The 27,186-nt window shown below is 44.8% G+C and overlaps 1 protein-coding gene across 2 annotated transcripts in view; it reads right to left on the reverse strand.

The window, feature by feature from the left end:
- Nucleotides 1-27,186, reverse strand: part of BCCIP (BRCA2 and CDKN1A interacting protein) — a 40,983-nt gene that overhangs the window by 10,488 nt on the left and 3,309 nt on the right. The window contains exons 2-4 of one of the 2 annotated variants that reach the window (XM_033940736.1): nt 26,397-26,471; nt 15,578-15,658; nt 5,922-6,017 (exon numbers count right to left, since the gene is read on the reverse strand). In XM_033940736.1, the coding sequence (XP_033796627.1) occupies nt 5,922-6,017; nt 15,578-15,658; nt 26,397-26,471 (252 nt within the window). The remainder of the gene's footprint in view (nt 1-5,921; nt 6,018-15,577; nt 15,659-26,396; nt 26,472-27,186) is intronic. The other variant, XM_033940737.1, reaches the window with a different exon arrangement.

Genomic DNA, 27,186 nt, shown 5'->3' on the forward strand with positions numbered 1-27,186 from the left:
CAGTGTTAGATTTGTTTTATAATGGTTTTGCGGCTCCAAGTTTTTTTTTCTTTTCGAAAACGGGTCCAAGTGGCTCTTTATGTCTTAAAGGTTGCAGACCCCTGACCCAGAGGTTAGAGTTGCAGCCTCAGCCACCTGAAGTTGTGGGTTCAAGCCCAGCGCTGCTTCTTCTGATCTTGGGCAAATCATTTAACCCTTCATTGCCCCAGGTATTTAAGGTAAATTCTGAGCCCACCTGGACAGATAGGGAAATGCTTGAGTACCTGAATGTAAAAAAACGCTTAGACAATCTCCTTTGAAAGGCAGTATATAAGTGACAAATAAACTTGGAAACCATATTTCATTGAATGCCTGTATCATGGGATCATAGGAACTAAACACAACTAGTGTATAAATGTCAAAGCAAATATCTGGAAAGAATGAACAAAGAATCTTGAGATGGGCAAAGAGTGGAAGCACAGATTGAAACTGAAGCACCTTTATTGACAAGATGACTCGATATAAATGCGCTTCTGCAGAAACACCTGCATCATGGGAGGGGCCTTAGGTGTATGAGCTAATCAGGGCCTTAGGCCCCTCCCAGTGCATCCCAGGATGCACCGGGCAGGCCCTCATTTTTTAAGAAGTTGGCATCCCTCCTGCTGATCTTCATTAGAAGGTAAAGTGGTGTCTGGGGGGGTCCCAGCAGAAGCGGCTAAGGCTTGAGGGCCTGGGCATCCAGATCTCAAAAAAAAAGTATGGGGGCCACGGCATGAAGGGGGATCGATGGGAGGAAGTGATGTGTTTTAAAAAAAATGGTTGTCGGGGCCTTTACCAGCAAGGTGGGCTGTCATAGCCTTACTTTCCTGCCAGTGCCTGAGCCAATCAGCATTCAGGCATTGACAGGAAAGTAAGACTACAACAGCTCAGAACCTGCCGGTAAAGTTTACACAGGAAACAATGCATTTCCCTGCTGTGCATTACACAGAGTGATCATTAGGGTACTAATGCACGCCTTTTAATGTATTAGCATAGGATTCTCAGTGGCTGCTACAACGATCAGTATCAGCCACGAAGAAGCCTTTAGTGCATCAGCAGGAGAGTTTATTTGCAAATAAGACTTACTTGCTTACTTACTTGCAAAGAAACCTTTTGGGAATCGGGGCCTGAGTCACTAGTTTTGTGCAACAGTCAGCAGAGATCTTTCAAAAGAGTCTAGCCAGCAGCAATGCACACTTGGAGAGGTGACTGGTAGGTACAAAGAGCGAGGGGATAGAGATTCTTCAGAATAAGGAGTCCAGCTGCTGGTACAGAAACCTTGCTGAGAACCTAAAGATCGTAAATTACAACTTTTTTTTTATATAAATGGGACAAATTATAATAAACATAGCTCAATCTTTCAGCTGCATTTGATTTAGCAGACCGCAATCTGTTATTGCACAACTTGAGTGATACTGGGCAAACTGGGAAGGTTCTATGTTTAGAGGCTTTTTTACAAGTTGAACCTATAAAGTTCTGAAAGAATGTTCAATGTGAAGTTCTGCAGGGCTTCCCGCCATCACCCATTCTTTTTAATATCTTAATGAAATCTTTAGGGGATGAGTTTATAGAAGCAGAACCAAATGGTTTTCAGTTACGTGGATAATATAAAATTACTTAATCCAATACTGGGTAACTTAACAGATGGGATATCAACAGTTCAAGATAGCTTCAATAAAGTGGAAAGTTGGGTTACAATGCCTTGTCTGAAATTAAGTAAGGACAATACTAAATTAATATGGATTGGCTCACTATATAATATTCCATCATGTCAAAATTTAAGGATTACTGGGATGGATTTTCTATTAGAATCTTCATTATGAATCTTAGGGGTACTATCAGATGTCAACTTATCTTTTGATGTAAACGTCAACAACGTGAGTGTTTGAGACAATTATGACAAATTCAGAAATAATTCATAAATAGTTTAAAACTATTGCTCAAGTTTGTATAATGAATCTAATAGACTACTGCAACAACATGTTGGTTGTTCTGACAGGAACCACATTAGAGATGAGCACCTCTGCACAACAGCACGTCAAAATGAAAAAAAGAGCAGAGCGCACCTGGTCTTCAAAACCCACTTTATTAACAACCAATGAATTAAAAAAAACATGCACAAAGCAGTCTTATAAATCATAAACGCATGTATCAAGGCGAGGGCTCAACACGGCCCGTGTTTCGGCTAAAATGCCTGCATCAGGAGAAGTCCCATTCAGGTAAATGACAAACCAAATAATGAGAATCAATTCCGTGAAGATACAGCTTGGAGAATATCACACTGTTTAGTGTTCCTTTGAAAAAGAAACTCCAACAGGACATGTAACAAAAATAGAAACCCTGCAAAATTGCTATGCAGAGGAAAAAAATATATATGAAAACTGACAGACATGCTTTCCATCCAGTCTTTGAACAATTCAAGAGAAAGGAAAAGCAGATGTTACTGCATTTCTAGTCAGAAACAGCACTCACACATGTCCAAAGAGTTTATCTAGACTCTACTGGACTTTGGGAGAGTGGATTTGATCTGGCACCATCAGGAATAACATCAACCACCTGTGGTTGGTTGTATCCTGCTTGCCTATGGAGAAATATATACAAAACTTCTCCCCCAAACTATTCCAGACAAACATGCATCCAGGCCTTTCCCAAAAAGTATCTGCCCTTGAATGGCGGTTTACTCAGGAGGAATCCACCGCTCAGTCTGATCCATAGCATTCTGCAGGCGGAAATGAAGTAAGCGGACATTTTGCTCACAACTCTGAAAAGGTTATACAGAGCATCAGCCACGTACTCCACCCCAGTCATTTAAAACGGGAGATCTTTGTCCACGACAGTGTCTGGATCGTGGCACAACTTAGAATGGCAAACTTGGGCGACAAAAGGCACCACTGCGGCTGCTTTCAATCCTGAGGCCTAAGCCTCAAAGAACCTTTTGTGTACAAAATCTAATCTGCAGTCCTGGGCTTCCTCCAATACTATGCCACTTTCACTGGGAATGAAGGTACGTTTGGTAACCTGTGCTACCAGTGAATCCACCTTTGGGGAAACAAAAAGCTGGTTAAATGTGGCATCCATCAGAGCTTTGACGTAGCTTTGGCCACCCAAAGGGGCCCCTCTGGTATCTCCCAATAAATCGCTAAACATTTTTGTAATGTCTTGATGTGAGGGAAAGCAAGAGGTCTTTGCCTTGGTGCTGCTCATAAGCAAGCATTACATGGCAGAGAACTGAGAAGTCTAGCTTAAATTCTTGGAGGGATTCTGTCATCATCCCCATAAGCACTGAGTTTCCCCGACCTGCACATGACACTGTTGATGGGGAGCTGCGCTCTTGGGAGTGGAAACCCCCGGTGCTAGCAGGACCGCAGATTCCACAGGGTTCCATGCAGCCCTTGTTAATCATATAAGCCTCAAACGTCATATTAATAAATTCAGGGGGAAACTCCTGCTCTGACATCCAGACAGCCCCTGCAGATACTGTTTAGCTCCTTTTGGGGGGTTGCCAGTCATATCACAGTTGCATTTTGCCAGGGACGCACTTGCACTGCTCCCTGGATCAAATTTGGACTTTTTTCCTGTTCCTCAGATCAACTGAGTACTAACACCCCCCAAGGAACCAAAGGGGGCTAAGCCAGGCTATTGTGGTAAAACTTTATAGAAGTGTTGTCTATTTTGAAGACTCTGTTTACATTTTGATCAAAATAAGCTTTTAAATTTGATGTCTATTTTGAAGACTATTTACATTTTAATCGAAATAAGCTTTTAAATTTGATAACTCCTGTGATATCCAGGGACTTTTCTTCTACTTTTTTTGTTTTGGACTCACCAGTGTTGTCGTGGAACATAGGTCCGTGGAATATAAGTCTACTCCTTCTTTTTGCTTTTTATCATAAGAATAGCCATAGTGGGTCAGACCAATGGTGCATATAGCCAGGTCACAAGTACCTAGCGAAAAAAACAAATATTCATCGGACTTCTTTTTGTACAAAACACAACCCAAAAAGAAAAACAACAGATTCACAAAGTAGCATACAGGACAGCCAATTACCAAATACTTTCACGTAAAAAATACAGTGTGAATCCTCCCAACCCCCCATCCCCCCACTGGAACCCCACCCTCCCTACCCACAAAACATTCCAACTAGCAAACAGAGGCTCTCAGGTAAAAACCAAAGATCAAAAAGCAAAAGACGACAGGGAACCCCCCAAAATCAAAAACTCAAACCAATCAAACTGTCTCTCGCCAATTCAAGTAAGGATCCCACACTTATGATAAAGGGGGATAGTGTGATGTCGAAGAGCCGTCAACTTAGACATCAGATGTAAAGAATCTAAGCGAGGCCAAACGCTTAGCATATCAGGCAACAGAATGCAATTTCAAGGCGTGCCGCCATAAACAATGCAAAGCAAATTTATGCTCCGACTTGGAGAAGCTTGGAATCGGGGCATTTAATAAGCAGCAAGCCATCAGCAAAGGACAATGTTTCCTCACAATGGTAACCAAGAACTGGCCCTCTGCTTGCCAATAGCATTTCACGACAGGACACCACCATCACACATGGCAAAAGTCACCTCGGAGCCCACATCCCTGCCAACAGAGCGCAGATCCCGAGTGATAGATCTGACAGAGCCGGACTGGAGTGTAATACCAACGGTAATAAAGTTTATAACCATTTTCAATAAAAACATAGGACACCAAAGAAGCAAACAAAAATTTATAGACAGCACTCCAAGAAGAGGGAGAAAATGTTACCCCCAAAATCGGTCTCCCATTGAGTTTTATAAGGGTCAGCAACTCTTGCAAATGCTCAAAAGAATACATATGGGTCTCCAACCAGACCAGGCCCAAGGTACGCAAACCTGCATGCCATTGGATTTTTTGCTTCAATTTTTGTCCTAATCGGTTTTTTTTTTTCTTCATATTAGGTACACGATACATTCTTATTAAGATATCCAAAAATTAGGAGTTCACGCTTTAAACAACAATTTGATTCAATATTTTCTTTTTGGGCAATTTACATATGGAGTAGAACCAAATTATTTTGAAGGAAACTGAAAACTTTATTTTTGTTGATTTATTGTGTTTATTTTGATGTGTTTTTATACTGCACTTTTCAAGGCTGTATTGTTTGTTCCCCTGATGAGCCAAACATTGGTGAAACAAGGTCACTTGTTGGGAAGATTGGAGAAGACATGATAGCGTTGGAGCTCAAGTCATCTTTTGTCAGCTAAGTCCTTGAATGTGCCTCCAGCTTGTCTGCGGTGTTCTTTTCTCACATGTTTAAAGACAATAGACTGTTTTCAGTCCAATTCTTTTTATGTGAATTTGCAAACCATTGGACCCCTGAGGAAGGCGTGTTCGCCGAAACACGGACCGTGTAAGGTCCAATTGGATTTTTATTACAGTATTTTTTATCATTGTACAGTTTTTGTTTTCATCAGTGGATTGTTTTCACTGTGAATCATTGGGTCTCCCCATTTTTCTTTGTTGCCCAGGTGACTTTGCCCTTTTCTAATCCTGAGATGTTCTGTGAGGGAGTTTTTTTGCCAGTGAAAGTATCAAAAGCAGTTTTGATATATACCTTTTGGTTCTATAGTGCTACATTAGTCTGAGGCTTTTTCTCCCTCTTTTGGGGTGCATGCTGGGTTTGATGAGGGAGGGTACCTCGGTGCCACGATCAGACAACATTTTGAATCATTATTAGATAAGATATGCAATAATAGGGGAAATCATGAGGGAAGAAAAATTTCTCATATCACTGTATATCCCACAGCCAGCAGGCAGTGTGGGAGGATCTCTACAGTAAAATGTTGCTGTTTATTATATTCAACAAAATAATGCCTTCAATATGTTCTTGTTTCTCTGCAGTAATTTCAGGCTATGCCATTGCCACATAACTCACCTTTCTTTCAGTTAAATTGAAGAGACTTATAAATCCAAAGACATGATCATCTTCATCACCATCTTCATCATCACTTTCTTCTTGACCCTCTGCTTGCTGTTAGATAGAAAGCACAGATATTTTTTTTAAATATTATTTTGTCTATACACTTCACAATACATTACCATTAAACTTCCCACTCTTTCAAGATACAAGTCCAATATTTCATGATTCAGTGTGCCAAGGTTGGACATTTAGGACACAAATCTCTTTATAAATAATTACATTCTTCTTTCCACACAGTACTGTGTGTGATGGAGTTTATTCTACACAGATATGGTAAATCACAATAGCAGGAATGTACACAGAAACAAGATGGGCAATCTCAGGAGGTAATAGTTAAGAAGCTCAGCAGGGAAGAATCTCTGTGAAAGAGGACCAGATTAGAGAATGACATGGGGACAGATTTGTCCCCGTCCCTGCAGGAACTCAATTTCCCCGTCCTGTCCCCATGAGTTTTGTCCCTGCCCCATTCCTGTAAGCTCTGCCTTAACCACACAAGCCTCAAACACTTATGATTTTAAAGTGTTTGAGGCTTGTGCAGGCGAGAATGGAACTTGCAGGAATGGGGCAGGGACAGGAAAAGAACTCACCGGGATGGGATAGAAAGGTAAAATTATGTCCTTACCTGTTAATTTTCTTTCCTTTAGTCACAGCAAATGAATCCAGAGACTAGTGGGATTACATCCATCAACCAGCAGGTGGCGATAGAGAGCACTTGATTTATCCTCAGGTATATCTTGGATGCACAGTCTCCTGGCCAACCAATATAGGTCTTCTCAAAGCAGTTGAATTAAAACACAAAGTAAAGCACATAAAAGGCATGAGACATACAAAACATAAGGCACATATGCAACTTCATTCCCTCACAGGTGCTACCTGCACCATTGATGCTTCAAATCAAGATTGCAATTTCAGGAAAGAATGCAATTTCAGAGTGACAATACCCCGCAACAGGATGAGGCTCTGGATTCATCTGCTGTTGATGACAAGGAAGGTAAAATTATTTCCTTACCTGTTAATTTTCTTTCCTTTAGTCACAGCAGATGAATCCAGAGACTATACCAAAGCAGTCCAAACGTAGGGAGGGAAATAAAGAAGCAAATGGGAAATCCCTCGCCCCAAATCCTGCCCTGAAGCATGTGTCCAAGGAGATACTACATTCCAGAGAGTATGTCACCCACGATTATATAAAGACTACCCTCCCTAGCATGTGTGAGCAGGAGCCATCCTTGCCCGAGAGCACTATGCTGCAGAAACCACAGCTACTTCACCCCTCCACAAATAGAATGAGTGCAAAGCAGCCTCCTATCATAACCGCCAGGCCTCAAATAACCTCCTATGGTATGGAGCCATCCTGTCCGACAATGGTCCATAGCTGATGTCAAAACCCCATGAGCACCGCCGCAAACCAGACCTACTTTCCCTCACAATAGTCTAGGGCAGGGGTGTCAAACTCAATCACATAAGGGGCCAAAATCTGAAAAAAAGGCTAAGTTGCGGGCCAAATTTTTTATTAAGATACTTAAGGGTCCTTTTATTAAGGTATGCTAATCGATTTAGGGTGCACTAAATGTGCACCTTAATAAAAGGATCCCTAAGTGACTAAGGCTTAGTCTTAGCAGAAATATAGGGTTACAACGTCTCCAACCCCACACCAGCTCTGTGGTGTAAACAAAATAAATATTGTAATCACAAAACAGAAAATAAAATTATTTTTTCTACCTTTTGTTGGTCCTAGGCTCTGGTTGTCTTCTGATAACTCGCTTGCCAGGGTCTCCTGCCCATTTGTCATTTTCTTCATTCTCTGTGCTAACCATCTATCTTCCATTTCTATTCTCCCCTTCCGTTTCCCTTCCCTCCCTCAGAGGTCTGGCATCTTTCCTTTTTTTCGTGTCCATATCCGCAGCTGCAGCAATGGACCCCATCATCCCAGATCCACCATCTGTCCTTTTCTCAACTACCTTCAACTACCCTTTTCATCCAGCATCTCTCCCTCCTTCCCCACTACCCCAGGGTCCACCATCTCTCTGTTTCTCTTCCCAACTAACCTCCTATCAGTATCTCTATCCCCCCTTCACACCATCCCTTGTGTCCAACTTCTCTCCCTTTCTATTCCTTCCCTCCCTCCCTCCCTCCATCCCATTGCCCACCATCTCTCTTCCTCTCCTCTGTTTTATTTCTTACCCACCCCACCCTCCACTCAGTCCGGCATATGCACATCTGGACCCCTCCTTCTCTCCCTCCGGGTACTTCTACACCCGCCCCCGTCCTGAAGGCCTACATGCTCTCCCCCCTTCTTCCCGGTCTCACCTTCAAATTTGGCCCGCCATTCCTACCCTCCCTCCATTCCGGCTTCCTGATCTCCTCTGGCCCGCCGGCACAAACCGCTGTCACTGCTGCTCTTCACTCGCATCTGCCTTCGCCTGATCTCTTCTTCAAAGCAGCCTGCTGAGGATTGCCAACTGGCTGTAGCGAACCTCGCAGGCCGCTATTGACCTCGGTAGCACGTTCCTGCCCCTCCTCTGACGTACAGGATCGCATCAGAGGGAACATGCTACCGAGGTCAACAGTGGCCTGCGAGGTTCGCTACAGCCGGCCAGCGATCCTCAGCAGGCTGCTCTGAAGAGGAGGCCAGGCGAAGGCAGATGCAAGTGAAGAGCAGCAGTGGCAGCAGTTCGTGCTGGCGAGCCAGATTTAGTATATAGTTGAAAATGTCTAGCGGGCCAATTTTTAACACACCAAGGGCCAAATTTGACATGTCTAGTCTAGGGCATCAAGCCTGGAAACAGGACAAGGGAAGACCCCTCCTCTAACTGAAGCCCTCTGAAGCACAAATCCATAGGGCTCCCACAGGAGGCAAACTGTTGACCAAAGTCAAGAAGAATGCCAGAGGAGAGGCAAGACACCAAAACTGTACCTGGGCCCCGAAGTGACAAGTGCCTTTCCCAGAGCCCCCAAATAGATACAGCGACAACCGCAGACACTGATCCAACCTTAGCCCACTCCTCCACATGAATGACCCAGGAGTGGAAAGAAACATCTCTGAGCCAGAGAGAAAGAGCTGCAGCTAGCCCGCAACTAGCCTAGCCACAGCTGTCAGGGATTAAACAAGATACAGTAGGCCACCAATGAAATGGCGCCCCGGCAAAGGCCAACCTCCTAGGGCCTGCCGAATAGTGAGGGCAAAGGAATCACTGCCGGAGGCGGTGTCCCTCCTCTGACAGGAGAAACACTGACAGCGGCGGAACCTGCACCTGCAGTGACAGCCCCCCCTTTTTGTAGCGGGAGAGAAGGAACTTGGCCGACCGCCCCCATCCTGCAGCTCAACTGAGGCCTGAGCAGCAGGAACCTTTCTTCCCCAAGACCTAAGCCCCAGGCCCATGTCTCCTCTGAGGCCTAAGCCCCCATGCCTCCTCTGAGGGCTAAGCCTCCAGGCCCATGTCTCAACTGAGGCCTAAGCCATAGGAACCTGCCCGGGCCCACTACTCAACAGAGGCCTAAGCCACAGGAACATTTCTCAACTGAGGCCTAAGCCACAGGAACATGCACAGGAACATTTCTCCACTGAGGCCTACATCACAAGAACATATCTTCTCTGAGGCCTAAGCCACAGGAATGTGTCTCCTCTGAGGCCTAAGCCACAAGAATATGTCTCATCTGAGGCCTAAGCCACCGGAACAGTTCTTACCCGAGGCCTAAACCACTGGAACAGTTCTCCTCTGAGGCCAAAGCCACAGGAATATTTCTCCTCTGAGGCCAAAGCCACAGGAATATATTTTTTCTGATCCAGGAAACTGAAGCTGGTAGCTGCCAAGCCTGGGTCGAAATCCACCGTAGAATCCAGGAGCTGTTAGGAACCCCTGTAGTCCAGAAGTCACCACATCCAGTAGGGTAAGGGACCTAGGGGGGCCCGGGTGTTACCCTGAAGAGGGTGAGGTAGGAACACTGGAAAGGCCCAGGTGTACCTCCAAAGCTGGCACCGTTCAGCCAGAACACCCCTCCTTCCAAACATCCAGGCCTGGAACCAAAATCCACAAGCAGAAGCCAGGAGCTGTGAGGAACACATCCATACAACCTGCTAGAGATAGAGTATACTGGTTGGCCAGGAGGCTGTGCATCTAAGATATACCCGAGGATAAATCAAGTGCTCTCTATCTCCACCTGCTGGTTGATGGATGTAATCCCACTAGTCTCTGGATTCATCTGCTGTTGCTGACAAGGAAAATGAGTTCCCATGGGGACAGGGAAAAATTTGTCCTCGCATCATTCTCTAGATCTGATTACCATAGCCTGCAGGCAAGGCAACAGAGATGATGTGGAGGAAAAAGTGAAAAGCAAGCAGAAGCCAACCACAGAGGAACTCTCAGAATTCAGTGACAGGCAGCAGACTTGAGATGAAATGAAAAATACCCCTCTACAAAAGTAAACAACCTCCTTCAAGCTTTGGACAGTAATGTTGGTTCAGCTACCAATACTACAGCATACTCTGGATAGACAGTCCAGGACAGCACGAAACAGCTGATAGCTGGTTAGAAAATAGTCTTTGTAAGAAAGAGGATGCACTAGGCCAAATTATGAATGCCAAACACAGATATACAGAATCATGAGAGCCATGGCCCCATAAGCAATTCTGTGTTTCGGTTTTTACATCTGTTTCATTTAGTTCATGCCTTTACAACAGAAACTTAAGGGAAATATCTACTTTACCAGAAAGCATCAATGGGGCTTATAATCTAGTTTTATACCTGAGGTTAACAGAGGGTGAGGAGACTTACTCATACAAGTAAGAAGCATCAGTGGAAATTGAACCTTTATCTGCCATCATGTTTCTATGAACCCTGTTTTCTCTGGTTCTCAGCCTACTGCTCTAATCACTAGGCTGCTCCTCCATTCTATATCATGATACATGCAACCGCAGTGGACACTACTCATATTCAAAAACATGTTGTTGTCTAAAAGAAATGCATTTATTCTTTAAGTCAGCTAGTAAAAGAAAACTAAATTATTTTAGGAGAAACCATCATTTTCCAGCATTTGAAAACAAACTTTCATGTAACTTATGGAAGTGTTCCACTCAGCAGCTGCAAAGTTGCTTAGAGCTGGGCAATAGGCCATAACAACTTGCAGGAGGTTCTCACCTGACCCCTGTTTGTAAGAACACATTATTAAGGAACTGATATTACTGTTGTTGGCCTACTGAATCCCACACCTTACCCAACATATTTAAGACTCTCAGGACTTCAGGCTGGAGCGTAGAAGGGGCATTAAAGCAGAAGCTTCAGAATAGAGGTGTATGTGGGAACATATTCTGGTCCTCATCCCCATCAGTCCCCAATCAATTCTTTTCCATCCCTACCCCATCCCAGTCATTATTGGTACCGTTGCCGCACCATCCCCATAGCTTTGTTTCCCATTTCCAACCTGCATTTAACAGGTCTTGTTAATATCTTCCTTTCTCTCATACCCAACTCTCTCTCTCCCTCCCTCTACCCCTAGATTCAACTCCCTCCCTCTACTCCCAGGTCCAAATCTCCCTCTCCTTCCCTCTCTCTCTACCCCAGGTCCAACTCCCCTTATCCCTCAAGGCATTTATCCCTATTGCCTCCCTTCCTCCTGGTTCTTTTAATTCCCTCCCTCCCTCCCACCCACCCCAATTGTCTGATATCACCTCCCTCACCTTCTGGACTCAATGTGGTTTCTCCTCCACTACCCCCTCCCCATAGACCCACATGATCCAGCATTACCTCCCTCCCCTTACCAATGCAGCTGCTCTTCCACCCCCCACAGGGACCAGCATCATCACCTCCAAGTTTCCAAGTTTATCATAAGATTTGATAAATCGCCTATTCCATATTCTAAGCGATGTACATCTATAAGTTTACAAAGTTAGGGTATACATACAAACTAAAAGAACTTAAAATTAAACAGGTTAAAATAACATAAAAGTACTTAACATAAAATCGCATGACTAGACAAAGGCAACAAGACTGATTAACATATGGTATATGATCAAAGAAGGGTAAAATTATGGGGAGAAATACAATTCAATATAAAAGAAACATTTAAGGTTAAAAACATTAGGAAACAGGGAGAAATTTAATATAAGATGTGAAAAAGAAAAAATTCAATTAGTCACTAAATGCGTCTTTGAAAAGGAATCCCTTAAGTTTACTCTTAAATTTATCTAGCATTTTTTCCTCTCTCAAATAAATTGGCAAAGCGTTCCAGGCTAGAGGGGCCGTATCTGAAAAAATGGAGTGACGTCGTGTACCAATAACTTTTAACGACGGAACAACTAATAAGTATTGTTCAGTTGAGCGTAATACTCTCGAAGTATTATAGGGAATTAGAAATTTATAAATAAATGCTGGAGTTTTAAAAATTATAGATTTGAAAGTGAGTAAATTTAATTTGTATATTATGCGATATATTACCGGCAGCCAATGTGCTTTCTCTAGCAAAGGCATAACGTGATCGAATTTCTTAGCGTTTTCAATAATTTTAATCGAGGCATTTTGTATAATTTGTAAGCGTTTAATTTCTTTTTGGGCTATTCCTTTAAATAAGGCATTACAATAGTCAATCTTTGAAATAACTAAGGAGTGTATCAATATATTCAGGGATTTTGGGCATAAAAAATTTTTCATTGAGCAAATTTGACAGAGACTATAGAAAGAAGATTTCACGACATGACTAATATGATCGTGATATGTTAGTTTTTCATCAAAAATAACTCAGAGAATCCTGATCTTATGAATAAGTTTCAAAGAAATGCCTTTAATAGATATTGGACAGGAAAGGGTAGAATTGTCTTTCCAAGGGAATAGCAGTACATTTGTTTTGTCAATATTTAGTGCTAATCTATTTATTTCGAGCCAATTATGAATCTGTTCAAGTTTGGTATTAATGTTAGTTATTTCTGAAGAACTGTTGGGATCCAGGGGGTTAAGAAGTTGTATGTCATCCGCATATGCGAATACGGTGAAACCAATAGACTGACAGAGGGTCATGAGGGGAGCCAGAAAAATGTTGAATAAGAGAGGAGATAGGATAGAGCCCTGTGGAATTCCGTAAGGAACTGAAAAACTTTCCGAAATGGTGTTATTAAAGCTAACTGTAGAAAAGCGATTTTCAAAATAAGAGTGAAACCAAGAAAGTACCTCCCCTCCCCAGACCCAATATGGCTGCTTTCCGACAACTGTCCACTGCCTACCTTTAGTCTTCAACCCTACAGGCCCAGTGGCAATTGTATAGAAACACAGCTTGCACCGGGCGTTTCCTCTGTCCCAGTCCACCCCTTCTAAAATGGGAAGTTGTATCAGAGAGGGACAGTGCAGGCCATAGGAAGTCTTTCTATATGACTGCCGCTGGCCTGCAGGGCTGAAGACTAAATTTAAAGATAGGTCACGTCCAGGTGGGAGGGAGGTGATGCCGGACTGGATGGGCAGTAAAGTTCCAAGGCTGTGAGGATGAGGTGTGCACGGGGACATTATTATTATGGGGAATGGATGGAATGGAACAGGATGGGATAGAAACAAAATAAAGATTTTTTTTATCCTCATCCCCATGGATTCCCACAGGTATCCCCATTGTCACCATTCCTGTGCACACTTCTAATTCAGAGGCTTGCCTGGAGAAAGAGCATTTTATTTTTCAAATTTTAATCTTTATTGAACCAAAACAAAAAAATATAGTTACAAACATATGGTATAACAAAACAATCAAAAATCAAAATGTCCAGCAGCTAAGAAATAAAAATAGGTTCTGCCAATGATATACTGTTGCTCTTCAGCATATGGCAATTAGTCACCAAAAGAAAAATACCTTCCCACATAGAATACAAATTTTAACTATAAAACCCCTCTGATCAAACATTCCCCACCCCAAATTACAAAAATCCCTCCTATGAGGGAATATTAAAAGGTCTTTAAAAATACACACTTATCATACTATGGATAGCATCAATGTGAAGTAGTGTGAGATGTCTCCAACCATGTGATCGTGAAGTCCCAAATTTATTGAAAGCAGGAAAGTCTATTTTGTCTCAACGCAGTCAATTTTAACGTCAAATATATGTGGTTTATCTTTTGTATCACTACATCGAAGTGAGGCAGATCATGCTGGATGTTATTTGAAATCTGTGCAGTTTTCTTTTTTTTTCTCTCATTGATTTGCCCCTTGTTTTGTTTTATTTTTAACATTTAAATTTCTCCAAAATTCTATTGCTCAACGGTTCCTCCTTTCTGTAGCTATTCCTATCTCTCTTCTTTTCTACCTTTCAAAGTCCTTAGATCAATGTAGTCTTGTTAGAATGTTTATTTTCTTATCTTTTCTTCTATTTCTATTTCTTACTTTTATTACTCAACTAATTGTTATTTTTCCAGGTACTTCAGTTAGATTGTGAGCCTTCGGGACAGTAAGGGAATTTCTAAGTACCTATTTATTTATCTTATTTTTATTGTATCCTTTAATGTATATTTCTCTATATTACTTATAATTTTAATGCACACTATTGTCTATTTTCTGTAAACCGCTTAGAATCCTAACGGAGTTTAGCGGTATATAAGAAATAAATTACATTACATTACATCATTGTGATGAGTGAATAAAAGGTAAAGAAGGGGCATCTCCAATCTATGGCTAGCACATCCTACATTAGTGAAGAAGCCAGAAGCACTGATGAGACATCTGCCGTATTACCAGCTCATACAGCAACTACCTCCATAAACTGTAAACTCCCTACATACCCTTCTTACCCCGAATAAACAAAACAAAAACAACTTTATCCCCTTAACCTCTTGTGTTTTTCCTTTGTTTTAATAATTTCCCCTTTCCCTTATAAATATTGTGACCCATCCCTTCCCTGAATATCATAAGAACATAAGAAGTTGCCCCCGCTGAGTCAGACCAGAGGTCCATCTTGCTCAGCGGTCCGCTCCCGCGGCGGCCCATCAGGCCTAGTGCCTGAACAGTGGTCCCTGATTAATTTTGTAATTTACCTCTAATCCCATCCCTATAATCTACCTTTACTCTTATCTGTACCCCTCAATCCCTTTGTCTTCCAAGTACCTATCCAAAGCTTCTTTGAACCCCTGTAGCGTGCCTTTTGTACCTGTTTGTTTACAATATTGGTCTTTCCCCTGTCTGGTTTTTTTTTTTTTTAATTTATACCCATTGTTTTTAACTTTGTTAACTGCCTTGATTTGACTACAATTGTTAAGAAATGCGGTATATCAAATAAACTAACTGTAAAGCAGTCCCTGCCCAATACTCACTTGACACAAACATAGGAATTAGCTCATACTGTCACGCCAGCATGCTAATTGTGCATGAATTCCTAAATGAATTACTTAATGCACTTTAATAAATAAGACCCATGATGTGTTTTATTGTGTTACTCATTTTCTACATACCCTGCTCCATTTTTATCCATAATTACCTTTTGCCTTAACATGACTGGTAAACAAAGTTTAGAGCAAAGATTTGAGGCAATGTTTTTATTTATTTTTTAACTCAGCAGTTGTGGCTAAAAAAATGGAAGTCATCTCATAAAGTGATAGACACTGGACATAAAGGATATGAGCTTCTATAAAATTGCCACATAGAAAAGTTACCTTAATGATACTCCCAATGTGATTCTGCTGGATTAAGATATCAGTCAGTTCTGATGTGTTAACATGTGCTTTGAGGAACAACTGAAAAAGGCAAAAATTAAATTAAAAGAAAACACTGCATTGTTAAGTGCAATAAGTACTATTATCCCACTCTAATTATGCGCAATGATTAGAATGTACAAACTTTCATGTGATCTAAGTGAACTCAAGAGGAGGGGGAGGGGAAGATTTGGGTTAAGAAAGGTATACTTTACACATACACACATTTATACCTGCTTTTGAGCAGGTAAGGTTTCATTTTAGCCATGATTTCTGCAGGTTTTATGCTGTCATTTTTATAATAAGATACATGAGGGGCATTTTCAATAGGACGTCCAAGTATAAGTTTGGACATTTTGGGAAACACATCTGGAAATCCATAAGAGAAAATGCCCTTTCTCAAAACAGGACGTTTTTTGTTTGTTTGTTTTTTAATGACCTATGTAGACGTTTTGGTCCTTAGTACATCTATCATTTTTGGCCATTCTCAAATAAAAAATACGTCCACATGACAAATGTAAAGTTTTCATCTAGGCATTCTTAGCAAACTGTTAAACAGCTGAGCATAGCAGAGGGGCTCTTCAAGAAGTACTATAATGAATTTCACATTAAAAGTTCCAGGTACAGATGTCACTATATCTTGCTTATATTGTATGGCGAGCCCTCCAAAACCCACCCAAAACTTCCTGTACCCACCTATACACCACAATAGCCCTTATGCCTGCAGGTGTCACCTTAATGAAGGTACTGTAAGTTTTGGAGGGCTCACCATACAATATAAGCAAGATCTGGTGACATTTGTACCTGGAACTATGAATGTGAAATTCACTGCAGTAGCCCTTAAGAGTGCCCCTCTGCTCTCAAATGTTTGTGTTAACATCTGAAGCTGCTTGGGCTGAGAACTTTTCAGCACTCCCTCATAATGCAGGCTAGAATGCACTGTGTTTTTTCACATCTTTGGGTGGTGGGAAGGGGTCGGTGACCACTGGGAGAATGAAGGGGGGAGGGGCATGCCTTAATCCCTCAAGTGGTCATCTGGTCAGTTTGGGCACCTTTTTTTTATCATTTAGACGCTTTTAAAACAGGTCTAGCTCCAAACATCTAAAAAAAAGCCCAGTACCTTTTGTTAAAGGTTTGACTATGCCTGATGAGCGTCCAAGTCCTAAGCATGCCCAAAACACACCCCCTTAAGATTTGGACGCACTGGAGACAAAACAACCTGAAAGGCATCTAGAAAGTCTGTTTTGAGAATGCCCACTTGGACGTTTTGACTGGTTTATGCACTTTTATCTTTTTTTAAAATGAGCCCCTTAGGCACTTATGTGTCTTTATATAACAGGCCAAAGAAGCACCTAATTGTAGCCTACTAATCTTGGCAACCTGTTATCCTCCATATAAATTATATGCTGCCATAAAATACACATTTAGCAAACCTGCCAGAAAAACTAAGAACTATGCTAAATATAGACCTAAAGAATTAGAAGAGGATGGCTAGCTGTCTCCAGAAGGAGAAGGATAAATTACCCCAAACTCAGTGACATCAGCTAAGGGGAGAAGAGAACCTTTTCCTGCCCTGGGAATTCAAGCAAGGGGAAAGGAGGTTTATTCCTGGGCAGCCAAGCAGTAGTATAAGGTTAAAAGAAGTGGAACAACCCATGGAGGTAGAAGCTGATGGTCCTTAACAGAGCATGAGCTAGAAATATCTGAAACAAGGTACGCCTTGTCCTGCACCTTAAGCTGTTACAGAGACCAGATACAAAGCACAGTTACTTACCGTAACAGGTGTTATCCAGGGACAGCAGGCATATATTCTCACATGTGGGTGACGTCATCTACGGAGCCCCGATGCGGAAGCATTTTCAAGCAAACTTGATTGAAGATTTAAGTTTGCTCTGCTGCTCCACGCATGCGTGCCTTCCTGCTCCACTACGGGGGCATCCCCTGGTGGTCTCCAGTTCACTTAACTAGCAAAGAAGCCAACCTCGGGGAGGTGGGCGGGTTGTGAGAATATATGCCTGCTGTCCCTGGATAACACCTGTTACGGTAAGTAACTGTGCTTTATCCCAGGACAAGCAGGCATGATATTCTCACATGTGGGTGACCTCCAAGCTAACTGAAAAGGGATGGAGGGAAGTTGGCAATTTAAGCAAATAGATTTCGCAAAACCGATTGGCCGAACCGGCCATCGCTCCTGGACAGTGAGTCCAGACAGTAGTGGGAGGTGAAAGTATGAACCGAAGACCACGTGGCAGCCTTGCAGATTTCCTCGATAGGTGTGGACCTGAGGAACGCTACGGAGGCTGCCATTGCTCGGACCTTGTGTCCCGTTACTCGACCATGCAGCGCGAGACCAGCCTGAGCGTAGCAGAAGGAGATGCAATCGGCCAACCAGTTGGGCAAGGTGCGCTTGGAAACTGGGTGACCTAACCGGTTTGGGTCGAAGGACAAAAATAATTGTGGGACTTTCCGGTGTGGCTGAGTGCGTTGGAGGTAGAAGGCCAACGCTCTCTTACAGTCAAGAGTGTGGAGCGCCACCTCTCCGGGATGAGAGTGGGGCTTGGGGAAAAACACAGGCAAGACAATGGACTGATTGAGGTGAAAATCAGACACTACTTTAGGCAAGAACTTTGGATGAGTGCGGAGTACCACCTTGTCGTGATGGAATACCGTGAAGGTTGGGTCCGCTACCAGAGCCTGTAACTCACTAACCCGCCGAGCGGAAGTGAGCGCAATCAGGAAAATTACCTTCCAAGTGAGGAATTTTGGATGGCATTTGTCTAGGGGCTCAAATGGAGGTTTCATTAGTTGAGCCAGAACCACGTTGAGGTCCCAAACCACCGGAGGAGGTTTGACAGGAGGGTGGACAGTCAGGAGACCCTTCATGAAGCGAGAGACTAAGGGATGGAGCGAGAGGGCTTTCCCTTCCAGGGGCTGGTGAAAGGCCGCAATCGCACTGAGGTGTACTCGAATGGAGTTGGTCTTTAGGCCGGAGTGAGATAATTGAAGTAAATAGTCAAGGACCAGGGGGACGGGGACCGACACCGGGTCCTGGCTGTGAGAGGAGCACCAGGCTGAGAATCTGGTCCACTTTTGGGAGTAGCAGGTTCTCGTTGAGGTCTTTCTAGAGGCCTCCAATATCTCCTTGACTGATTGAGACATGGGGAGAGAAGTCAGGGGGAAAGAAACCAAGCATTCAGATGAAGAGATTGAAGATTGGGATGTAACAGCGAACCCTGACCCTGTGATAGTAGAGAGGGAAACCGAGTCAGAGGCAGTGGATCTCTGATACTGAGTTGAAGTAGAAGGGAAAACCAAGGCTGGCGTGGCCAGCGAGGAGCAATTAGGATCAGGGTGGCTTGTACTGTTTTCAGGTGGACAAGCGTCCGCAGGATCAGAGGAAACGGCGGGAACGCGTACAGGAACCTTCCCTCCCAGTCGAGGAGGAAGGCGTCGGCCTCGAGCCGGTCCAGGGAGTACATCCGGGAGCAGAAGAGAGGCAATTTGTGATTGTGGGGGGATGCGAACAGATCTATTTGAAGTGTCCCCCACTGTTTGAACACCTGTCGTAGGGTTTGAGAGTGCAGTGACCACTCGTGTGGCTGGAGGAGGCGGCTGAGTCTGTCCGCCAGACAGTTTTGTTCTCCTTGTATGTACACCGCTCGAAGGAAGGTGTTGTTGGAGATTGCCCATTTCCAGAGGCGCAGGGCTTCCCGACAGAGGGGCCAAGACCCTGTACCTCCTTGTTTGTTTACATAGTACATTGCTACCTGGTTGTCGGTTCGGATGAGGACCACCCGGTCGTGGAGCAGATGTTGAAAGGCTACAGCTGCGAGATAGATGGCCTGGAGCTCTAGCACGTTGATGTGACAGCCGTGATCTTCCGCTGACCACATCCCCTGCGTGCGTAGGCCGTCCAGATGGGCTCCCCAAGCGTACTCTGACGAGTCCGTGGTGAGTACCTTGCTGTGATGAGGGGCGAGGAAGAGTAAACCTTTGGAAAGATTTGAAGAGTCAGCCCACCAGCGGAGCGATCTTTGCAAGGAAGGAGTCACTGTCACGGGGCGGTCGATCGGGTCCCGGTCTTGACGCCATTGAGAGGCCAGGGTCCATTGAGGGATTCTCAGATGGAGGCGGGCGAAGGGTGTTACATGGACGGTGGAGGCCATGTGGCCTAGGAGAGTCATCATCTGTCGAGCTGATACCGAGGTCAGCAGAGAGATCCTTCGACTCAGACTTACTAACGCCTCTAAGCGCGGAGGGGGGAGGAAGGAACGGAAGCGAACCGTATCCAGCGTGGCCCCGATGAACAGTAGGGACTGCGAGGGGCGTAGTTGGGATTTTGGGAAGTTTATTTCGAACCCCAGACTTTGTAGGTAGGTAACAGTCTGTTGGGTCGCTGAGATAACCCCTTCCCTGGACGGGGCTTTGATCAGCCAGTCGTCCAGGTAGGGGAATACCTGGAGGCCCTGGGAACGTAAGGTTGCTGCGACCACCACGAGGCACTTGGTGAAGACCCGAGGTGATGATGCTAGGCCGAAGGGGAGGACTCGGTATTGTAGGTGCCAGTCCCCTACCTGAAAACGCAAGAACTTGCGGTGAGCGGGGTGTACTGGGACATGTGTGTACGCCTCCTTCAGATCGAGGGAGCAGAGCCAGTCGCCCTCGTCGATCAGGGGGTAGAGGGTCGGTAGGGAAAGCATCCGAAATTTCTCCCGTACTAGAAATTTGTTGAGGCATCTCAAGTCTAGTATTGGGCGTAGGTCTCCCGTCTTTTTCGGTACCAGGAAGTAGCGGGAGTAGAAGCCCTTCCCCCGTTGGTCGGGGGGAACCTCCTCCACTGCCCTGAGGCGAAGCAGGTCTCGAGCCTCGGAGGAGTAGGGGTAGCTGCGTCCGGTTGGGAGGGCAATTCCTTGGGGGGTTGTCTGGAGGAATGGCCCGAAAGTTGAGAGAGTATCCTGATGAGATCACGCCAAGGACCCATGCGTCCGACGTGACTTGTTCCCAGCGAGGGTAAAAGGCTTTGAGGCGGCCCCCGATGGGAAGGAGGCCTGGGACTATGGCGGAGGGGGCCCGCCCCCTTCCGCGAATCCCGTCAAAAGGACGGGGATGGTTTGGAAGTCGCAGGCGGTTGGGACTTGGGCATGGCCCGGTGGTGGGCTTGCGGACGTCTGGGTGGAGGCAGCGAGAAGGGAGGGGTGGATTTTTGAGGGTAGCGGCATGGAGGGGCCCTGAACGGCCTGGGCGCGGGCGGTTTCGGTTTTTGCCGGACGAGGGAGGCAAACGAGCGTTCGTGTTCGGAGAGGCGTTTTGTAGCCGCCTCGATCGTGTCATCGAACAGTTCTTTTCCCACGCAGGGTAGGTTAGCCAACCGGTCTTGTAAGTTGGGGTCCATGTCGACCAGGCGCAGCCAAGCTAGTCGGCGCATGGCGATAGCAAAGGCTGCCTCTCTGGAGGAGAGTTCGAAGCCATCGTAGGCCGCGTGGAATAGATGGAGGCGCAGGTTGGAGAGGGACTCTAAAAGCAGGCCAAACGCTCCTTGGCGGGAGGCCGGTAGGTCAGTCTCAAAGGCTCTCAATAGTCCAATGAGGTGTTTGAGGTAGGATGTGAAGGTGAAAGTGTAGCTTTGCACCCTAGAGGCCATCATGGCATTTTGATATAGTCTCCTGCCGAACTTGTCTAGGGTTCGACCTTCTCGGCCTGGGGGGACCGCGGCTGAGACCCGGGATGGGTGGGCCTTTTTCAAGGAGGATTCTACTAGCAGCGACTGGTGGGAGAGCTGTGGTTGTTCGAATCCTGGGTAGGGTACTGTGCGGTACTTGGCCTCCATTTTGGAGGGTACAGCTGTGACCATGTAGGGGGTCTCCAGGTTCCTGAAGAAGGCCTGTTGGAGTACCGGGTTAGGTGGTAAGCGGAGGGACTCTCTGGGCAGGGATGGCATATCCAGCTCCGCTAGGTATTCCTTAGAGTACCTGGAGTCGGACTGGAGGTCTAAGTCCAAGGCGTGGCCCATGTCCTGGACAAAGCGAGTGAAGGATGGGCGAGATGTTCCCGAGGCCCCGTGCGGGGTCGGCGAACGAGACCTCCGTCGGGTGGAGAAGGATGGGGAGGCTTCCCTCGAGTATCGAGGTTCCTGCTCCGATCCACGCTCCGAGACCGGGGAAGTACTGTGAAAGTGTTCCGGGGTCGTAGATCTCGGATGTCTCGAGGAGCCCCTCGGAGATGATGTCGGGGTTCGAGGTACCGATTGATGTCGAATCGGTGACCTCAACCCGGACTCCCCCTGTGAAAACCTGCGACCTCGGGTTGGAATCCCGGTCCGAGGGGGAGTTCGGAGGATGCGCGGGTTGGAGAGTGATAACTCAGCCACCCTTAACGGTCCCGTACGAGGTGTAGGTGAACGGCCTCGTAGAGTGGGGGAACCCCGGGCCTTCTTGGAGGTACGGCGGTTCGAGGTTTGTGTCGTTTTAGCACGACGTTTTGCACCGCGGCGGTCTGTGGAGGGAGAGCGCCTCGGGTGCCTCGGTGAGGAGTCCGAGGAAGATGGAATGCGGCGAAGCTTGCGCGCTTTTCTTCGAGGTGGCTCGACGCGAGGCTCAGGCTGGTCTGGCACATGCGGGGTCGAGGTCGAGGCCGGTTGCAAATGGGCCATTGCAGCGGACAGCTCCGACGAGATCATCGATCGGAGTAGGTCCTGGAAAACGGGCACGGACAGCATCGAGGGCATGTCCACTGCCTCGGTGCACTCCACCGGGGGCGACCTCGTATCAGAGTATTCCCGTGTGGTGGAGGCACGGCCCGAAGGCTTGGAGGGCTTCGCCGGGGCTGTAAGCATGGGACTTCCGCCATGCGTCGCCGGTGCCCCTAGGCCGGTTTCTTTGCTGGTACAGAACCTGAAGAGGGAAGAGGGGACTTACCCGGAGCCGAGGTTTTCTGTTGTCCCGAGGGCTTCGGGTTCGAGTCTTGAGGCGATTCCGAGGTATTCGGGGCCGAGGTCAAGGCCGGGGCCGACCTCGAGGCCGAGGTAGAGGGTTGGTCCGGGGTGAAAAGATCCGCCATGCGGGCTTTTCTACGACGGAGGGCCCGGTTCTGGAAAGTAGCGCACTGGGGGCAGGAGTCGGTTGGATGAGCGGCCCCCAGGCAGAGGATGCACCGGCGATGCGGGTCTGTGATGGAAAGAAGCCGCTCGCACCGGGAGCACTTTTTGAAGCCGGTCAAAGGCCGGGACATAGAATCGAAACTGGCCGCGGCTCGAATAGCCACGGTGAAAAACGAAGCAGGAACAGTTGAAACAAGAAAAAACTCGCGCACAGCGACTAAATCGAGAAAAACAAGAAAAAACCACGGTGCTAGAAGGCAGTTGGGGCAGAGCCTGAAAAAACACGACTTCTAGGCTCAGTGGAAAATTTTGAACTGGAGACCACGAGGGGATGCGCCCCCTAGTGGAGCAGGAAGGCACGCATGCATGGAGCAGCAGAGCAAACTTAAATCTTCAATCAAGTTTGCTTGAAAATGCTTCCGCATCGGGGCTCCGTAGATGACGTCACCCACATGTGAGAATATCATGCCTGCTTGTCCTGGGATAAACCTGTTTTGTTCAGAAAATTTTTGTTTCTTTTCTTGTGAGCGTGGGAGAGAGCAGTTAGGGTACTGCTATATGGGAGGAGCTGCTCTTACAGCCCTGTTTCCCCGAGAAGATTTGAAAGAGACATGAAGGGACTGCAAAAAGACTTATGCTGCAGTTGGATGACTATGTTACAGGCTGAAACAAAAGTTACATAACTATGCTACTGTCTAGAACCTTAATATAAAACTGTTTAAAGTAAAAAGTCAGCCACCAACAGGATTAAGCCAGTTAGCAGATTTAAGCATCGAAGAAGCTGTGCTATATTTAGCCCAGCTTCCTTACCAGGAAGAGCCTAGGAATATGGGGCTATTTTGAGAATGACTGACTCGTGAAAGACTCCTGGCTTTGTGGATACTGTTTTGAGCTTGCCAAAACTTATTTGGAAGCTACAAAAAGACGACGTATGAAGGAGAATGATCTTGCCCTGGTATGTAGGCATGTGGAGACCTTCCCACAAGTACCTCAAAAATACACACACACACACACACACACACACAAACAGGCCCAGGTTCAATATATGGCACTTGATCAGCGTTCAATGCTGTTCTATAATGGGCACTCATATTTCAGTTCCCATTACAGAACAACACTGAGTGCTGATTTCGGCATACAAATTTGGGCACCTACTGAAACCAGGTGTAATTCTAGTGCCCAACTTGGGCGCACATCTCCAGTATTCAATACCACCAGAGCTGTGGAGTAGGAGTCAAAGAATCGGAGTCGGAGGAAATTTCGGGTACCTGGAGTCGGAGTCTGAGTTGCCAAACAATGCACCGACTCCGACTAAATTTAAATTGGAATTTAAAAAAAGCAAGTTTAAATGTCCCAATTCACAAAAAGTTATAATTAATGACTTCTCTACTGTAAGAATAAAGACCAATGCATGCAGTGCCTCACGTAACTGCAAAACAAACACGTGCTTCACTATATGGCACGCAACGCACAATTCGGAGCACCAATACTTATAAATGTATTCTCCCTTGTTGTTATTTACAACTTATTTCCAACGTTCAACAAGGTTTTCAATACCTCGTTGGTAGAAATCACCTGGTGTAGACTCGAAAAATTCATCCAACAAGCTCTCCCACCATACGCACAACATCTTTTTACGTGGATGAAGATTTTGTTTCACGCGCGGGGTCGTTTGTTTACCGGAGTCAGAAGTACAAAAAACTGAGGAGTCGGAACATTTCTCTACCGACTCCACAGCCCTGAATACACAAATTTTAAGAACACCCCTGATTTGCCCATGTACAATATCTCCTATAACTATGCCCAATTTTGAGTTGCACGCCTTGGGATTTGAGTGCACACTGATATAGAATAGAATGTAGGAACATACGCACACAAATCCAAATTGATGTCAATTAGTGCTGACTAGTTCCCAATTATTGGCACTAAATGGTGGGAGTATCTCTGTGTATAATTCCCTCTTTTCTGCCAAAAGTGGCGTCAGCGTTCCATGTGAAATCAAGAAGTCTGACTGCCAGCATTCCAAGCCACAGGCATAAAGAAGTAGGACAAAATACTAGCATGGCTAGACATCAAAAGAGTTCTCCTTCGTTACATGGAGGTGACCAAATGATTTTCGGTTTCAGATCATCTCTTTGTCCTAATGGGCTCTGAATGCAGAAGAAGGCCAAACTCAAAGACCTCGATTGCCTGATGAATACAGGTGGCTATGTCCTCTACTTACATAGTATGTGATAAACATCCACCAATTTCCTTGAAAGCACATTCCACCAGAAGTGTGGCTTCTTCATGAGTGGACCGTTTCACCCAAGGAGATTTGTAGAGCAGCTACATGGTCCACTCTATATACATTCACTAAGTTTTACAGAGTGGATGTAGCAGCACAAAAGGACTTAGCTTTTGAGTCCATCGAGCTAGCAGCACGCTTTTCTATCCCACCCTAGGATTGAGGGACTGCTTTGATATGTCTCACATATTCAGGACTCATGTACTTTTTGCACTAGAATGGAAGATTAGGTTCTTACCTCGATACCTATTGTTTTTATTTTATTAATTGAATTTCCCTGAATTCTATTGTTTAACGGTTCCTCCCTTCTATTCCTTTTTACATATTACTTTAATTCATTTACACAGAAACATAGAATATGACGGCAGAAAAGGGCTGTAGCCCATCAAGTCTGCCCACGCTAATGACCCACCCCCAGACTTCACCCAGCTAGAGATCCCACATTCATATCCCATTTCTTTTTAAAATCGTGCACGCTGCTGGCGTTAATCACCTGCAATGGAAGTTCATTCCAATGATCGACTACTAGATATCATTTACATAGATGGTGCTTCTTATCTGTAAAGTTAGGAATTTCTATGAAATATTCTACATGCTTCTCTCCTCTCCACTCTTCCCTGCCCTCCATAGTCCTCCCTACCCTCTTCTAACTCCTTCCTCTGTAATGTCGCCTAGAGCTTGTATAGGTACGTGCAACACACAAATGGAAGAAATAAAATAAATAATCTTTTTTTTCCAGTAGAAAAGTGCACGAGTCTTGAAGCCCCGCCCTATCAGTTTTCAGTGTAGCCTGCTTTTAGCCTCAGACAGGTATGTTTCTGCAGAGGGTTGTCAAATGGCACTCAAGCAAGATGAAGCAATACGAAGCTACAGCTTCAGAGAGATAGGAGTGTATTGACAAAGTCAGAGCCAAACAAGTGTTAGTGCTGGTTGCACTCAGGTAGGTGTGTTTTGTTCCACCTTGTTAATGCTATGTTGCATTTGTTAATGGAGTTGTGTTTTCTCGCAGAGCAGATCAAAAGTAAATTATCAGGGAGTTTCTTCGTGCCCCTTCTTGTTATTTCTCCTTGGGTTATCTCATCATTGGTACAAACTGAGGAGAAAGGGTAGTGCCCAGTGATGCAGGGAGGCAGAGTTGAAAATGTAAGATGATACCTTCTGCATCCTTCGTGGGTGAAGATGCATTACTCACAGGTTCAGGACTCATGCTTTTCTACTGGAAAGAAGATCATCAAGGTAAGAACTTATTCTTCCATTTGCAGCTTTCATTAGAGTTAACAATTCTTCAAATATTTTGAAGTTGGTCTGTACAGCGCTACTTAAGAACACAATTATTATTAATTTTATTACACAGAACATGATCACAGACACTTGCCAAAATCTCATTTTGACTATACCTGTTGCAACAATTTCTTTATTCCGTTATAATCAACATCTGAAATTGTATGTGCTTCAAATTCAATATTCACTTCCTGTGAATAAAAATAGCCCATTAGACAATATTAGGAACACTGATGAAGTCCTATAAAAGGGACCATTTATTATTTATTCTTGAATTTTTGTCTTCTCTCCTTTGTCCACTGTTAAATGTAGATGAGCATACCAGCTCCCTTACTTAAACCAACGCCCAGCCTTTAAGTCCCCAGTGACTTTCACTTAACCTCTCAACCCTGTTTCTACCATGATAATGATGGGAAAGAATACAATCATACTAAACAACAATGGATATAAGTACACATTAATTATAAGAAATTCTTAATCTACAAGTACAATACCAGTTACATTGTCTTATCTCAACTATGGTCAATAAGAAGTCACCAAATGCCAACTGAATAAAGCGAGTCTTAAGTAGGGTTTTAAATTTGCTTAACTAAATCTCATGGAATATTAAAACTGTGACAAAATAGGACACAGTGAGGCCTTGAATTACGACACAGCTAAGGGGCCCACAAATATTAAAAGAATAAAACACTGCTTTCTTGGAACAAACCACATATACAAAAAAAACAAAACGATAACAATGCATTGCATTCATAAAGATAAAAAAACATCTCATAATACGCCTGTGCACAATATAAAACCACTTTGGATTAACACAGTAGTTCTTAAACCTGTCCTGGGGGATCCCCAGTCAGTCAGGTTTTCAAGCTAGTCCTAATGAACATGCATGAGGCAGATTTGCATATA

The sequence above is a fragment of the Geotrypetes seraphini genome, chromosome 4, assembly GCF_902459505.1.
Source record: "Geotrypetes seraphini chromosome 4, aGeoSer1.1, whole genome shotgun sequence".
NCBI classification, from domain to species: Eukaryota; Metazoa; Chordata; class Amphibia; order Gymnophiona; family Dermophiidae; genus Geotrypetes; species Geotrypetes seraphini.